Below are 16,446 nucleotides of genomic sequence, written 5' to 3'. Positions count from 1 at the left end.
AAACCAATGAGGTTCATTCTCCTGTTACGCAGCACGTTTGAGCTTCAGCAAGAACCAATGAGGTTCATTCTCGTGTTACGCAGCACGTTTGAGCTTCAGCAAGAACCAATGAGGTTCATTCTCGTGTTACGCAGCACGTTTGAGCTTCAGCAAGAACCAATGAGGTTAATTCTCCTGTTACGCAGCACGTTTGAGCTTCAGCAAGAACCAATGAGGTTCATTCTCCTGTTAAGCAGCACGTTTGAGCTTCAGCAAGAACCAATGAGGTTCATTCTCGTGTTACGCAGCACGTTTGAGCTTCAGCAAGAACCAATGAGGTTCATTCTCGTGTTACGCAGCACGTTTGAGCTTCAGCAAAAACCAATGAGGTTCATTCTCATGTTACGCAGCATGTTTGAGCTTCAGCAAAAACTAATGAGGTTCATTCTCATGTTACGAAGCACGTTTGAGCTTCAGCAAGAACCAATGAGGTTAATTCTCATGTTACGCAGCACGTTTGAGCTTCAGCAAGAACCAATGAGGTTCATTCTCCTGTTACGCAGCACGTTTGAGCTTCAGCAAGAACCAATGAGGTTCATTCTCATGTTACGCAGCACGTTTGAGCTTCAGCAAAAACTAATGAGGTTCATTCTCATGTTACGCAGCACGTTTGAGCTTCAGCAAGAACCAATGAGGTTAATTCTCGTGTTACGCAGCACGTTTGAGCTTCAGCAAAAACCAATGAGGTTCATTCTCATGTTACGCAGCATGTTTGAGCTTCAGCAAAAACTAATGAGGTTCATTCTCATGTTACGCAGCACGTTTGAGCTTCAGCAAGAACCAATGAGGTTCATTCTCATGTTACGCAGCACGTTTGAGCTTCAGCAAAAACTAATGAGGTTCATTCTCATGTTACGCAGCACGTTTGAGCTTCAGCAAGAACCAATGAGGTTCATTCTCGTGTTACGCAGCACGTTTGAGCTTCAGCAAAAACCAATGAGGTTCATTCTCATGTTACGCAGCATGTTTGAGCTTCAGCAAAAACTAATGAGGTTCATTCTCATGTTACGCAGCACGTTTGAGCTTCAGCAAGAACCAATGAGGTTCATTCTCATGTTACGCAGCACGTTTGAGCTTCAGCAAAAACTAATGAGGTTCATTCTCATGTTACGCAGCACGTTTGAGCTTCAGCAAGAACTAATGAGGTTCATTCTCGTGTTAAGCAGCACGTTTGAGCTTCAGCAAAAACTAATGAGGTTCATTCTCATGTTACGCAGCACGTTTGAGCTTCAGCAAGAACCAATGAGGTTCATTCTCCTGTTACGCAGCACGTTTGAGCTTCAGCAAAAACTAATGAGGTTCATTCTCATGTTACGCAGCACGTTTGAGCTTCAGCAAGAACCAATGAGGTTCATTCTCCTGTTACGCAGCACGTTTGAGCTTCAGCAAAAACTAATGAGGTTCATTCTCATGTTACGCAGCACGTTTGAGCTTCAGCAAGAACCAATGAGGTTCATTCTCGTGTTATGCAGCACGTTTGAGCTTCAGCAAGAACCAATGAGGTTAATTCTCCTGTTACGCAGCACGTTTGAGCTTCAGCAAGAACCAATGAGGTTCATTCTCATGTTACGCAGCACGTTTGAGCTTCAGCAAGAACCAATGAGGTTCATTCTCGTGTTATGCAGCACGTTTGAGCTTCAGCAAGAACCAATGAGGTTAATTCTCGTGTTACGCAGCACGTTTGAGCTTCAGCAAAAACTAATGAGGTTCATTCTCATGTTACGCAGCACGTTTGAGCTTCAGCAAGAACTAATGAGGTTCATTCTCGTGTTAAGCAGCACGTTTGAGCTTCAGCAAAAACTAATGAGGTTCATTCTCGTGTTAAGCAGCACGTTTGAGCTTCAGCAAGAACCAATGAGGTTCATTCTCATGTTACGCAGCATGTTTGAGCTTCAGCCAGAACCAATGAGGTTCATTCTCGTGTTACGCAGCACGTTTCTGGTTCTGCTAGGACCAATGAGGTTTGTTTTTGCACAACAAGCAGGTTCGGTTGAGCTTCTGTTTATGTTCGCTGATCAATGTTAATATGTGAATAAAAGTCTAAATTCAATCTGTTCATCATATAAAGCGGTCGTGTCTCTCCAGAAAATTTGGACTAAACCGTCCAATTCACATGGATTAGTTTTACGATCTCTTTTTAAACTTTTTGAAGCGTCAAAGTGTTCGTCGCATAGCTGACAACAAAGGGACAGAAATCTCTCATATTTCATCAACCAAACTAAATATTTCATCAAGATCGTCATTTGTGTTCCGAAGATGATCGAAATGGGTTTGGAACGACATGAGGGTGAGTAATTAATGACAGAATTTTCATTTTTGGGTGAACTAACCCTTTAAAATATGACAAGTGTGTGTCCGGTGCGTCCAAAGATGAATCGCATATAGCTTTGATCATAACCAAGAAAATTAGACAGTTTGACATTGTTATAAGAATGAAGGACTTTTCAAGGACTTTCAAGTACTTCAAAACTTTTTCCAGCACTTCAAAGCTCAAAAGTCTGTATATTATCCAATTTAAATGTTATTTTCGATATGGTGACCAAAAACATTTTTTGTTCATCCTTCAAAGATTGTCCCAATTTGCAAAACAATTGTTATGAAAGGCTGTCTGAAAACATCTGCTCTCAGCAGCCTATTGACAGCCACAAAAGCAGTGATGTCCAAGCTCTGCCGTTCCACAACTGAATGGCTTTCAATTATTTACTAACGAGCAGTTTGCAGACTCTGCCCAGCCATCTGTCTCTAGTGAGGGAGAGGACACTGCATTGTATTCTGTTGTATTATCTGTCGAATTGTTCATCAGTGAAGTGTGCACAAGAGCTGATCCGTAGCTGATGAGGGCTGATCGGACTCCACCCCGGGGATGGATTACAATGTAACCTAATTTAATCACTTTGCAGCTTATTTGCAGCATTTGTTGGTGTAAATGTGTTATTATTTTCTGTCCTTAATACAGCAGCATCCCACATAGGCGTGTGTGTGTCATTCCTCTGTGGGCTAATTGTTAACGGATTAAAACTGTGATTCGTGTAGATTCCAAAACGTGAAACGCCCACGGGCATGTTTTTCCTGAAACATTGACGTTTAAAGCAAATATCCTTTCATAAATATTATTATTTATTTATTTTATTCTTTTTTCTTTTTTAATTTTTAATTCTCACTAAATCCAGATTTGGTGATTATTTTTTATTTTATAAAAGTTCCGTATCTGCTTGAATAAAAAAAAAAGAAAGAAATAAAAAAAAAGTTTTAAATGTGGTTACGATTTTTGCACATGTAAACTTAATAAATGTTTTTATTTATATAGACTTATGAAGCCATAGTCAAATAGGGACTAGTCCACTATAGAGCACATAGGCTCTGTGACATAAAAAAAAAAATTCTCAATATTTTTCATACTTTATTTTCCAGACGATATTCAAGCTTGATATTATTATTGTATTTGAACTGATTTGGTTTTGATGGTATTTTTTATTTGTATTAAACCTGAGGAACTTTTATCTGACCGGAGTCTGAGTATTTCCATGAACATCTTCGAGTACTGACACAAAAAAATCAGTTGAATCAGTGTTCATTTAACCAATCCATTTAAACTGGCCGTTCAAAATATTCATGTACTGTATTCATGTACTGTTAAAATATCTTTAATGTCACCTACGCAAGTTATAACTCAAAGAGCAAGAGAGAAATGTCCTTTTTGTTGATTAATATTACTTTGGCACCAAAATAAAATCAAATATTCAGTAAATCGCCCCGGCATCATTTTGCAGTATGCACATGATGCTTTAATGTGCTGTAAATGTTGTGAGAAATCCTGTAAAGACTGTGGCGCCTTTGCTTTGGCATTTTTGCTGTCTTTGTAAGTTTTCCTGTAGCAGCAGTGGGCAGAGGGAGGCTGACCCTCTGGGGTCAGTGTGTGGGTTTATGAGCTGTTCAGCTCTTTTCTATGAGATGATTCAAGCTCCTGCTTACATGCTCCTCTATGCTTTCCCTCCCATTGCTTTTGCCTCCAAGGACAAGTTATGAAAGCCTCTCCTTACCTACCATGAGAACAAAAATGATACCTCCCACACACTGCTGAGTTGTGTAACATTTAGCGCTGTGAGTTTAGGAAGTGTGAGAGAACATATAGATGGAGAGGATGCTGAAAAGTATCATTTATTTATTTTTTGTTTGTATGAAAGAGGAGGAAGAAAACAGATTAATCTCGTTATTCAAAGATCCCTTTATATTCCTTAATAGGGAAGCCTTGGAGCATATCCATCTCATGGAGAGGTTTATTATACCCGCCAGAGTCTGTGACAGTGCTGTCAGTATGAAATACTGGCCGGCTGTGTCCTCAAGACCTAATTCATAGTGTAACCTGGTCATAATAACTACTGGGCTTTGGCTGTTATGTGGGTCAGTTTGGACTGGGAGGCTCCCTGTCTGTGTCTCAAAGGAGTTTGTTCTATAAAAAAAACCTTCATTACTCACTTGTCTCTTGCACACTTTGCAGCGACGGCTGGGCTGACCGCTATGATGTCACTGATGGCTTCCAGAGGGAGGCAGCTGGGGGAATCACTATCAAGCTTCAGTCTGCTTACGTCACATGGTTTGATGATTATTACCTGAACCTGCAGCCGGACACCAACCTCCGGGACCCCTGGTTCATCGAGTTCTGGCAGCACCGCTTCCAGTGCCGGCTGAAGGGCCATCCTCAAGAGAGTCTCAAATACAACAGGACCTGCACCAGTGAGTGGAAGATGATCTCTGCCCATGACAGACCCACACCCACACATATGTATATATATATATATATATATATATATATATATATATATATATATATATATATATATATATACACCTGTCTATCTGTCTGCCTGTTCATTATTTCATCCATCCATACGCCATCCATCAGTGATTCAATCTGTCCATCCATCCATCCATCCATCCATCCATCCATCCAGCCTCCCATCTTTCATTGCATCTATTCATTCAATTCATTTATTCATTCATGCATCCATCCATCCAGTCGTCCATCCATCCATTCATCCATCCAGACATCCAGTTATCCATCCATCCATCCATCCATCCATCCACCCATCTTGCATTTAATCTATTCATTAAACTATTCACTATCCATCCATCCAGTCATCCATCCATCCATGCGCCTAAGTTATAGAACAAATTGCCTCCATCTATTAGGAATTCTGCTTCTTAAGACATATCCTTTTAGTCACGCTTTTAATTTATAATTTATTACTGTATATTTTTTATATTAATTATTTTTGTTTGATTTGTTACTTTGTACATGTTGTAGTGCTTTGAGTTTTAAAAAGGTGCACTACAAATACAATTTAATATCATTATTATTATCCATCCATCTATCCATCCATCCACCCGCCCATCTTTCAATCCATTTATTCATTCAACTATTTATTATTCATTTATCCATTCATCTATCTATTCATCCATCCATCCACCCAGCTATACATTAGTATTTTATTCCATCACTGAATTCAGCTATTCGTCATCCATCCAGTTATCATTCATCTATTCATTCATCCATCCATCCGCTATCATCCATCCATCTGTGTTGCTGTCTTTCATTCTATCTGTTCATTCAACTATTCATTATCCATCCATGCAGTCGTCCATACATCCACCCATCTATTCATTCAGCTATTCATCATTCATTTATCCATCCATTTATCTATACATTCATCCATCCACCCATCTATACATTAGTATTTTATTCCATCAATTCATTCAGCTATTCATCATCCATCCAGTTGTCCATTCATCTATTCATTCATCCATCCATCTATCATCCATCCATCCATTCATGTAGCAGTCTTTCAGTCCATCTGTTCATTCAACTATTCATTATCCATCCATTAATTCATCAATCATTTATCTGTCCATCAGTCTTTTATTACATAAATGAATCTATTCATTCATCTATTCATCATCCATTCTATTTATCCTTTCGTCCATTTATTCATCTATCCATCTAACAATGAATCTTTGTTATCAAATGAATTACAAAATATCAATTTAAACTGAGAAAAGCCCCCAAATGATGATAAAGACATTGCTATGGCAGATGAAAGCACTAAAAAAATCTAATCTAAACTAAATCGATATTAATAAAAAAGATTGACTTTAGAATTCAATATGTTGTTTGTTTTCACTACACCATTTCACAGAGAAAGAGTTGCTCCGACACCAGTATGCTCAGGACACGAAGATGGGCTTTGTGATCAATGCCATCTACTCTATGGCTTACGGCCTGCACGCCATGCAGAAGTCTCTGTGTCCCGGCTATGCAGGCCTCTGTGAAGCCATGAGGCCGATTGATGGAGGTAAACTCTTAGAATTCCTCATGAGGACAAACTTCAGTGGTGTCTCGGGAGAAGTAGTGCTGTTTGATGAGAACGGAGACTCCCCGGGGAGGTAGGAATCTTTCATATTCTGCTCCATTCACAAGTCAGAATGTGCTTCTAAACTCCTTTCAAAGAGAATGAAAATAATCTCTCGTTGATGTCATTGTGAAGTCATTTTCAAAAGTATCTTCCTTCAGACTGAATGGCTATATGGGCAAACCATGTTGATGGTTTTAAGAATGACTCTAGGTTAGCCATTTCATGCCCATGATATTGCTTTTACATGTGTTTTTCTAGGTATGAGATCATGAACTTTAAACAGATGAGTGAGGAGGACTATAGCTACATACACGTGGGCAGCTGGGACAACAGTGGGCTGAAGATGGATGACGAGGAGATTTGGGCCAACAGCAGTGCCATAATCAGATCAGTGTGCAGTGATCCCTGTGAAAAAGCTCAGATAAAGGTGAAAAATGCAGTGAAGGAACATTTTGAAAAGAAAAATGTGTTATGTAAGTGCGTATGTGTTTTTTTTTATTTATTTGAAATACATAGCCTTTACACAGACTGTGTAATGTTGCTCAGTGGTGGCATACATGTAATTTACACAGCAATTCTAACTGCATATTGTTATACAAGGGGTTTTGTGGATCAGAGCAGGCATAATTTAGTCTGGCTTTTATGCTGCGATGTGTCTTTACACAGAATTTTGAGCAGGCACAAAGCAGCCTTAAGTCAGCTGTGTAAAGATGCCTTAATATAGCCTTTTTTTCTCAAAAATCTGATATCTCTAATCATGTGGCTTAATAGGAGTGGTTTTTCAGCAGAATTACAAATTTGTGTGTGACTTACATATTTGATTGCAAAGCACCAAAAAAAAAAATCCAGATACAGACTTATGCAAGAGTCTGAGCCATCTTTAGGGAGGAGACTATCATCTAAACTTGGAGGTGGAACTTTAACCACTCAAAACACCTTAGGAACCACATATCAATGCACTAAAAACCACTTAGAACACCTTATTAACCACATAGAGGTGCGCTGAAACCACCCACAATAATATAGCATTGTGGTGGCGGCTTTGAGAGCAAGCATTTTCTTCACAAAAATCTATAACATGACCGTTTTGTTCTGACCACCTCAGGTTATCCGTAAGGGTGAAGTGAGCTGCTGCTGGACCTGCACTCCATGTAAAGAAAACGAGTTTGTGTTTGATGAATACACCTGCCGTGCATGTGAGCTTGGATCCTGGCCTACAGATGACCTCACAGGTGATTCTACATCCACTTCCAGAGCAACATGTTCTTCTTGTAGTTAAACTAGAAGTCAGAACCGTCTTTTACCCATGATTCTAAAACTCTTAGACCAGCCACATAAGCTTATCATCTTGTACAACAGTGTGTGATATAAGTATTTGGGTCACGGAATAACATAGGAGACCCATTTATCTCTTAGAGCGTTATTTGAGAATCTGGACCATGGCAACTTCATGCCAAAAACAGAGATTTGGACTTGGCGGGGGTTCCCGTCAGAATGTTCCAGAATTGCTGTCAAGCGTAAGCCCTAAAGCAGCAGTCTCTCAGCATGTAGTACATTACTGAGAGCCGAGGCCTCTCTGCTATTCATGCGAGAGCCTGAGTGCCAATTTTTGACATTTAGTAGCTGTTGATTTTATACCATATATTTATTTGATCTTCAATATATATATGATCTTCAATATAGTTTATGCACTTTACAAAGACTATATAGCAAAGATGGTGCACATGTAAATATATAAATAGGAGAAATCCAAATGTTCAATGTGGCGGCTACAGTCTCACTTAAAATCAAAGGGGTGGTATAAAGCCCTTTTCACAAGATGTAAAATAAGTCTCTGATGTCCCCAGAGTGTGTATGTGAAGTTTTAGCTCAAAATACCCCACAGATATTTTTATATAGCATGTTAAAATTGTTACTTTTTAATGGTGAGCAAAAACACACCGTTGTTGTGTCTCTTTAAATACAAATGAGCTGCTGCTCCCGACAAAGGGGGCGGAGCTACAACAGCTTGTGTCCTTAGCAGCTTTGATTACCTCACACAGACATGCACTGAAAAACATTTAGCCTTTTATGTTTAAACCGGAGTCGGACAATGATGGTGTGATTCAAGAAGAAGTGACAACATGTAGACAACATTTCTGATTGGTTAGTTGATGAATTTATGTAGCTTATGTGTACTTATTTTCTAGTCATTTATTGGCATATTCTGTCATGATAATCTATAAATAGCATTCCCGGGCTGGGGTTTATGTAAATTTTAGGGTTTGTGATGTCACTAACCCGGGAGGAAGCTCTTGTAGTCCTTACCAGCCGTTTATTGTAGTCCTTAAAAAGCAATTCCTTTAAAAGAAAATATCTCCCTTTGCTTTGAACTTTATATCTTTGCAGATGTTCTTTATGCTCAAACAGCGCCATTACACACTAACTAAAGTTAGAAAAGTGAAATCAAAATCAACCACCCCTTTAAAACAAGAAATCACATTTTTAAGCTCAAATCACTCCTAAAAACTGTATTTTTCAAGCTGATCTAGCTAATGTGTAGATGCTAAAATGATCATAATCAAGAGTGAATGGTAAAACTTTATAATATAATATGTTAACATTAATCATTGCATTCGGTATAATTAAGTGAAAACGAGCAATCCTTAATAAATACACTTTTTATTCTTTGTTTTTGCATATGCTATGACATTAACACTTCAAGTTGTATAAATTAATGTTCGTAAAAAAACGAACATAAATTAACAATAGTATATTTATAAATGTATATTTATTAACCTAGATTTGTAATTGTAACCCCCCGGAGATTGTAAGGGAACTGCAGTGGGTATGGTATGGTGATGAAAAATCAATTCAATCATAAAAATGTGAAATTAAAATAATTTATAAATAAAAACAATCAAATCTTAGGTGCATAACAATCCCAGGTTAAAGATGAAGGCAAAATAAGTTTTTCCCAATATCAGCTAGATATATTCAACATAAGCAAACAACATGAAACCATGTGCTACGCACAAACAATGCCGGACCATGAGTGATACAAACTTAGACAGAGATATTGAACTAAATCATAAGCAGCTGTGATGATTAATCAATGTCCATATAAACTAATGATTGGCAGGAAACTGAGAAAAGGGAGAACATGTAACAGAGTGGTCAGGGAGGAAAGGTGGGGGTGGACAAGGAGCCGACGAAGGGCTGATGAGAGGAGATGGCGAAGGGGTGGTAAAAGCAGGCAGGACAGACCAAGGAGGTGATCGAGGAAGAAGTCAATGAGGAGATGATGGACAGATTAGCCGGGTGGTGATGATCCAGAGCTCAGCCATGACGATAGCCCACGGCGGAGTCGATGGAGGGAGGAGCCAAGGTGTTGACGCGGTCGACGTCATCCGTGGGACGACAGACGGAGACAGAGTCGATGTTAGGGGATCCCAGGGCGTAGACAGAGGGCTGATGGGCTTGAGTGACACCGCTGGCTCTGGAGACCAAGGCAAGGGTGCGGCGACGAGTGCTCAAGGTGAAGCCCGAGTGACCGGGACCAAGGTGGATCCAGGAGAGAAGGCAGAGCCCGCTGGAGCCGACGGGGTGGAGAGACGTAGCGCCACGGATGGCTCATAATTCTGAGGCGCAAGCAGGGTAACGGCTGACCAAGGTGCAGCCGGAGGTATGAGGGTCTCTGGTGGAACCGAGGGAGCCGACAGGACGAAGTGGTGTGAAGGAATCAGAGGCCGGAGGCGGAGCCAAAAGATCCAAAAGGCCAGGCAGGTTGTAGCATGACCTGAGGCTTCACGTCGCTGCAAGGCAAAGAGCTGCAGGCATCTAGCAGAGGCGGTGCTGGAGGACTGGTTGAGCTTTGCAGTGATGGTGACAGAGGTAAGTTTGACGGGATCAGTAGTGTTATTTGGTGTTCTTGCTGAGCGATGATACCGTTTCTCCGCTGGCTAGAACCAGCGGTGATGATAGTTCTGCTGATGAAAGTTCAGGGTGGAACGCACAGCTTCAGAGTACCAATCGATCAGCCAGTCCTCTGTGTCGAGCTCCACCAGGACGATGTTTGCCGGCTCACACCCCTGGTCAGACTTCTGCCCCGGGGCGTTATTAGGTACTGTCGTCAGACTCAGGGTTCGCGGTGGATGGAAGCTCTCCGTGTGCGGGGGGCTCTGGCGTTGTCGTCTCCCTGGTTAGGGGTGGTGGTGAGCTGGGCTCTGGGTTTGGCTGCGGTCTGGATTGGGGATAGATGCTCTCCAGACACTAGATGATGGCCTCCTTCCAGTTAAGTTCTGTGGTGTCTGGGAGGTCTACTGGATGGTAGTAGTTAGACCTGACCCAGAAGAGAGACTTTAAAGTCTCATCATCGAAGGCTGTCAGATTTTTGCTGCATAATCGATTAATGGTCTGGTATTCTGTAAAAATTCCAGGTCAAAGATGATGTAGAAAGCAGAATGACCGATAACAGCTAGATTTATTCAACACTGGCAAACAACATGATACAGTGTGTTACGCACAAACAATACCGGACCATGAGTGATACAAACAGAGGAACTTAAATAGACAGAGATAATGAACTAAATGATAAGCAGCTGTGACGATTAATCAGTGCCCATAGAAACTAATGATTGGTGGGAAACTAAGACAAAGGAGAACACGTGACTTAAAAAATAAAAGTTCCTGGAAATGAAACAAACTGAACAGAACCGTGACAAGGGGGTTCTTAAAAAATATATTTTTGGTCAGGGGATTGGCTGACAAAAAAGTTTGGGAATCCTTGATCTAGATTAGGAATTGTGGTAAAAAATGTTTGATCAGTGTGAGAGCATGATTCATAAACTAATGTTAAGTAATGAAACCTTATTGTAAAGTGTTACTGTTACTTGAATATAAGCATTAATGCATGTGCTTTAGCTGGAGCAGTCTGAAAAATACTGTTTTTGAGTTTAAGGAATACAATTTAAGATGAAATTGGTGTCATATTTTATTCCTGATTTGAAACGTAAATAAAGTGTAATTTTGACAAACATTTACAGAGATTTTAAAGCATGAATAGCTGCCCTGGGGCATTACAGATATGGCTGCCGATTTCAAAGACTTGCCCAATGGGACTTTCACAAAAGCCTTTGATAATCATGGCCATAACTTTCCAGAGTAGCTCTTGGTGTCACTAGTTTTGGACTGACAGTGTATCTGACCTGTAAAAACAGACCAATCCTTCACAGTCTCATTTGATCAACCTCATTAAAGGCTATCAAAATTAAGACTCAGTTTCATCCTCATTCTCTGTCTCTTGATGCAAATCGCACATGCTAAATATATCAGCGCTTGTTGATGTCAGCCTGTAATGCATAATGCATGACGCTTGGTTGAACGAATGGTTTTGTTTGTTTTTGCACAGTTTTATAAAGTTGTATGGTAATTCAGCCGCCAGTTTTACTGTGTTATCTGCATAACGATGGATGTTATCCTTACAAGTTTAAATGTCACACATCAGTGATTCTAAATAATCATAGACAATGGCATTATACCGATTTTTTGTATAGTTGTTGTTTTTTAGTTTTTTTGCTTAAGGTGTTTATTTAACTTTTACAATACTTTCAGGAAAAAGATACAGGAAGATAGTGAAACATATTGTCCCCATTAAATAAATAAATATATAGACTTTTAGTAGTGCCTAATTACATTAATGTCTTTTGAAATTCTTGTCCCTCAGGCTGTGAGCCAATCCCGGTGCAGTTCCTTCTGTGGGGAGATCCTGAGCCTATCGCCGCCGTGGTCTTCGCCTGCCTTGGCCTGCTTGCCACCATCTTCGTCACATTAGTCTTCATCCGGTTCCATGATACGCCGGTGGTGAAGTCCTCCAGCAGGGAGCTGTGCTTCATCATCCTGGCTGGGATCTGTTTGGGGTATCTATGTACATTCTGCCTCATCGCCAAGCCGCATGTGGCCTACTGTTACTTGCAGAGGTTAGGCATCGGGCTCTCGCCTGCCATGAGCTACTCAGCTCTGGTCACCAAGACCAACCGCATCGCTCGCATCCTTGCAGGCAGCAAGAAGAAGATCTGCACCAAGAAGCCTCGTTTTATGAGCGCCTGTGCCCAACTTGTCATCGCCTTTATACTGATCCTGATTCAGCTGGGCATCATCGTGGCGCTCTTCATCATGGAACCTCCACAAGTGATCTACGACTATCCGTCCATACGCGAGGTGCACCTAATCTGCAACACCACCACACTCGGAGTGGTGGCGCCTTTGGGCTACAACGGGCTGCTCATCCTCAGCTGCACCTTCTACGCCTTTAAGACCCGCAACGTCCCCGCCAATTTCAACGAGGCCAAATACATCGCGTTTACCATGTACACCACCTGCATTATCTGGCTGGCTTTCGTGCCAATTTATTTTGGTTCAAACTACAAGATAATCACCATGTGTTTCTCCGTTAGCCTCAGCGCCACTACTGCGCTGTGCTGCATGTTTGTCCCCAAAGTCTACATCATGTTGGCTAAACCTGAGAGGAACGTACGCAGCGCTTTTACTACGTCAACAGTTGTGAGGATGCACGTGGGTGACGGGAAAGCTGCCTCGGCCGCTAGCCGGTCTAGCAGCTTGGCTAACCTGTTCAGACGGCGAGGCTCTGGCACAGACACAGTAAGGTCAGTATGAGAGCAGTGTTATTTCAGTATTTTTTATAAATATATTATAGTATATACTGTTATAGCTTTTATTAATATTTAGATTTTTATATATGTTTTCAGGTTTTGTTTTAATTATTTTTGTTGTTGTTTTGTTAAATGCATTTGTCATTTACCATTTAGGTGTAATTTTATATTCATTTCAGTTTTACCCTTATTTTTTGTTACAATTTTTAATGCTTTTGTTTAGCTTAAGATTTATTTTGTTTTATTTTATTTTAATTTTCAGTTACCAACATTGTTTTGAATAGTTTTAGTTGTTAATAATCCTGCATGATAGGTTACAAAAAAATGCTTGGTCATAATTGCAGACTTAATTTTTTTTCTTCAGCTATCTAAAGTTGGGTATTGACATTTTTAATTTATGCTTCTTTGGTTTAATTGGATTTACACTGAATGAATTTAAGGATAATGAGGCATAACGTGTCAATTATTTTTATGTCAGTTTTGAAAATCCTTATTTTTTTCCTCTTTATAATAAGATGATGTGCAGTCACTACTCCCAAATGCAGAAGCCGCTTCTGACAAAATAAATAAATAAATAAAGCTCACATTAAATCTGTTTATCTCTCAGTAATGCCTGCCAAAGGTTTGCTTTTGAGGATGAAAATGAGTTTAGACTGAAAAAGAATCAACTCTCCAACTGAGCATATTTCAGAGCACATAAAAAAACTGCCAATATTCCCCTCGAAAGAGAAAAAGAGCCCCAACCAATTACCCTGTCTGCCTGTGAATCATTCCTGGAGCAACTCAGTAGTTTCGTGCATTTGGGTCGATGGGTCCCCAGGTGCATTAGGAGAACTGAAGTTAGAGATTTCCTGTCTGAAGTACAGGACTGAATGAGGGTGGTAATTGCGCTTGGAATGGATGGATTTGAATGGCTAATGATAGGGTCAGTTTTAATGATCTAAGCGCATGGTCTAAAGCGCACGGCGCAAGTGCACTTAGGGCGTGTCCGAATCCACTTTTGCTAGTTTAACGTAAGGAAAAATGGTCGGCGCGCCCAGCACATGGTCTAAAAGGGTTGTCCCTATTCTCTTAATGAGTGATGGGTGTGTTTTGGGCGTAACGTGCAAAAGACCAAGCAGAGTGTAATTTTACATTCCCTTTAAAAGCCAGTTGCGCATGCACCATGGCGGATTCGTTTTCAGACCAGCACGCCCATAGGCGCACAAATAGGTGCCAATGTATTTGCTATTTAAACAACGTGGTGCAGGAAGTGAAAATGATAACTGCGTCGGGCTGAAACCAGCAAAAAACATTTGCGCGCTGCATGGCACCAAATGTATGATAGGGCACCTAAATGTTTTAAACTAGCAGCCAATGTGGGGGAAAGTCCCTCTTCGTTTTTTGGTGATTCTGTGCCCTGCGTAAATCCATACCAAAAGTCTATAAATTCAGTCTCAATTAATCCGTTTTCGGAAGGCCGTTAGTTGCTCAACTGATATACACTATATGTACTGATATATATACACTTTATAACATTTAGTATACTATGAAGTACTATACTAAATGTTAATTAAGTTAAATTGTAATGTGTATTTATGTATAATTAATCAATCAAATACACATTGCTGTTTTCTTTCCACAGTTCCAATGGCAAAACGGTGACCTGGGCACAGAACGAGAGAAGTTACAGGCCAAACCTGTGGAAGCGGATCTCAATCCATATTAAGAAAAAGGAAGAGGCCAACCAGACGGCCATTATTAAGCCCTTCTCAAAGGGCTGTGATCGGCCGCCAGACCAGGTGAAGCTGGCATACGACGGGTCTCAGAAAAACCAGCGCTACCCTGTAACCTACCACCCCCGGACCCCTTCGCCGCTGCCGACCGTGTGTCAGCGACCTCCACTGCAGAGGTGCGAACTGGAAGAGCGCGATGAAGAGCGTGCAACGGTGGTGACTATACCCTCATACCTGACGGAGCGCTTGCATCATGGCGGCCCGCCCCAGACCTCCATCATGGATCAGATCAGCTGTGTGGTCAATCGATTCACGGCGAACATCAGTGAGCTCAACAGCATGATGCTGCCCGGGTCACCGCCGGGACCAGCCGTGAACACCACCGCCCCGGTCCCTAGACCCTGCTCCCCCTCTTTCCGTCTCCACCCCCAAGAAAGGCATCCCACCACCGTCACCACCTACGCAGATGTGGTGGCCGTAGCAAACACCAACCCTCGTTCCGCGGTCGGCATCACCGGGGGCATCATAGCCGGTGGGAGTAGTAGGGCTTCACCTGCCAGCCTTTTTGACAGCACCTACGACTCCTCGTGTGCGGTCAGGACCACGGATTTTGAGGATCTGGGCGCCTTGACACCACCTTCGCCATTCAGAGACTCCTCCGTGGACTCGATCAGCGAGTCTCCCACATCGCCAGCCTCGGAGCTGCCGTTGTGTGAGCCCTGCTCCCCAATATATGACCAGCTGATGCTTCGGCACTACAGCCAGAGCTCCTCTTCACTCTGAGAGATTATTCGGAGCGCAGGAAGGAGACCGAGAGGCAATTTCTGAGAGCGTGCATCTGCTTAGATTGCAAAACCCAGTTGTAAATGTCAAGGAGTGTAAACTCTTAATATAGAAGCACTCGCTGAGGACGTTTTATGGTGCTTGGAATCCAGCCCATCCTCAAAATCCTGATCTGCGTAGGGAAAGGCACTTCACCAAACTGCTTTTCAGATAATTAAGGATGTACTTGATATGCTCTTGTGCTCTGACAAACTTTATGGCCCTTCTTGGCGAGAAGTTACTGATTTTGGTCAGTCTACAGACCGGAAGATTTAATAACATTCCAACGACGTCAATCCACACAGGTGTGTAAAATAACTAAACTCCTGCTCCAGGTGATGTCATTTTTATCTCTCCTATTGCCTGTCAGCAAGATGTCTGAACGTCTTGCACGGTTCTTCACATACAAGGGAAGTGCAAATGTTTGAATGTAGGACCAAATTGAGCCTTTGAGCGCGAAGCAGTTTGTTTAAATATTGGTCATTTTCTTTATTACCCTAGTTTAGAGGTTGCATGTTGTGCCACTTTATATAACTGAAATAATATATATTATTATATTTTTCTTAATAAATCAAATAGAAGGAATGTAAGGGCAAGTTTATTTAGATACCGCAGAAATCTGACATATATAAACATGTCCCAGACTATTACTTGAAGTATTTAGTGATTAATCATCTTAATTTGAAACATGGAATTTTAAATTTTATGAAATGATGCAAACTGATAGTTGATACAAGAAAACACAACTTTTTACACTATCATTCAAAGGTTTGGGGTCAGTAAGGCTTTATTTAATGAAATTAATACTTT

General features: G+C 41.1%; 1 protein-coding gene across 1 annotated transcript in view; it reads left to right on the top strand.

Annotated features, from left to right (window-relative positions):
- The window catches only part of grm5a (glutamate receptor, metabotropic 5a), a 31,732-nt gene extending 15,612 nt beyond the window's left edge, over positions 1 to 16,120 (top strand). The window contains exons 4-9 of the mRNA XM_077242686.1: positions 4,538 to 4,773; positions 6,234 to 6,480; positions 6,708 to 6,876; positions 7,555 to 7,681; positions 12,154 to 13,093; positions 14,724 to 16,120. Of these exons, the coding sequence (XP_077098801.1) occupies positions 4,538 to 4,773; positions 6,234 to 6,480; positions 6,708 to 6,876; positions 7,555 to 7,681; positions 12,154 to 13,093; positions 14,724 to 15,597 (2,593 nt within the window). The 3' untranslated portion in view covers positions 15,598 to 16,120. The remainder of the gene's footprint in view (positions 1 to 4,537; positions 4,774 to 6,233; positions 6,481 to 6,707; positions 6,877 to 7,554; positions 7,682 to 12,153; positions 13,094 to 14,723) is intronic.
- The last annotated feature ends 326 nt before the right edge of the window (positions 16,121 to 16,446 follow it).

This window comes from Siphateles boraxobius, unplaced genomic scaffold, assembly GCF_051911475.1.
Source record: "Siphateles boraxobius isolate OS27281-9 unplaced genomic scaffold, OSU_SipBor_1 25, whole genome shotgun sequence".
Lineage (NCBI taxonomy): Eukaryota > Metazoa > Chordata > Actinopteri > Cypriniformes > Leuciscidae > Siphateles > Siphateles boraxobius.
Note: the sequence above shows the minus strand (reverse complement) of the source record. Positions and strands in the feature narration are given on the sequence as shown.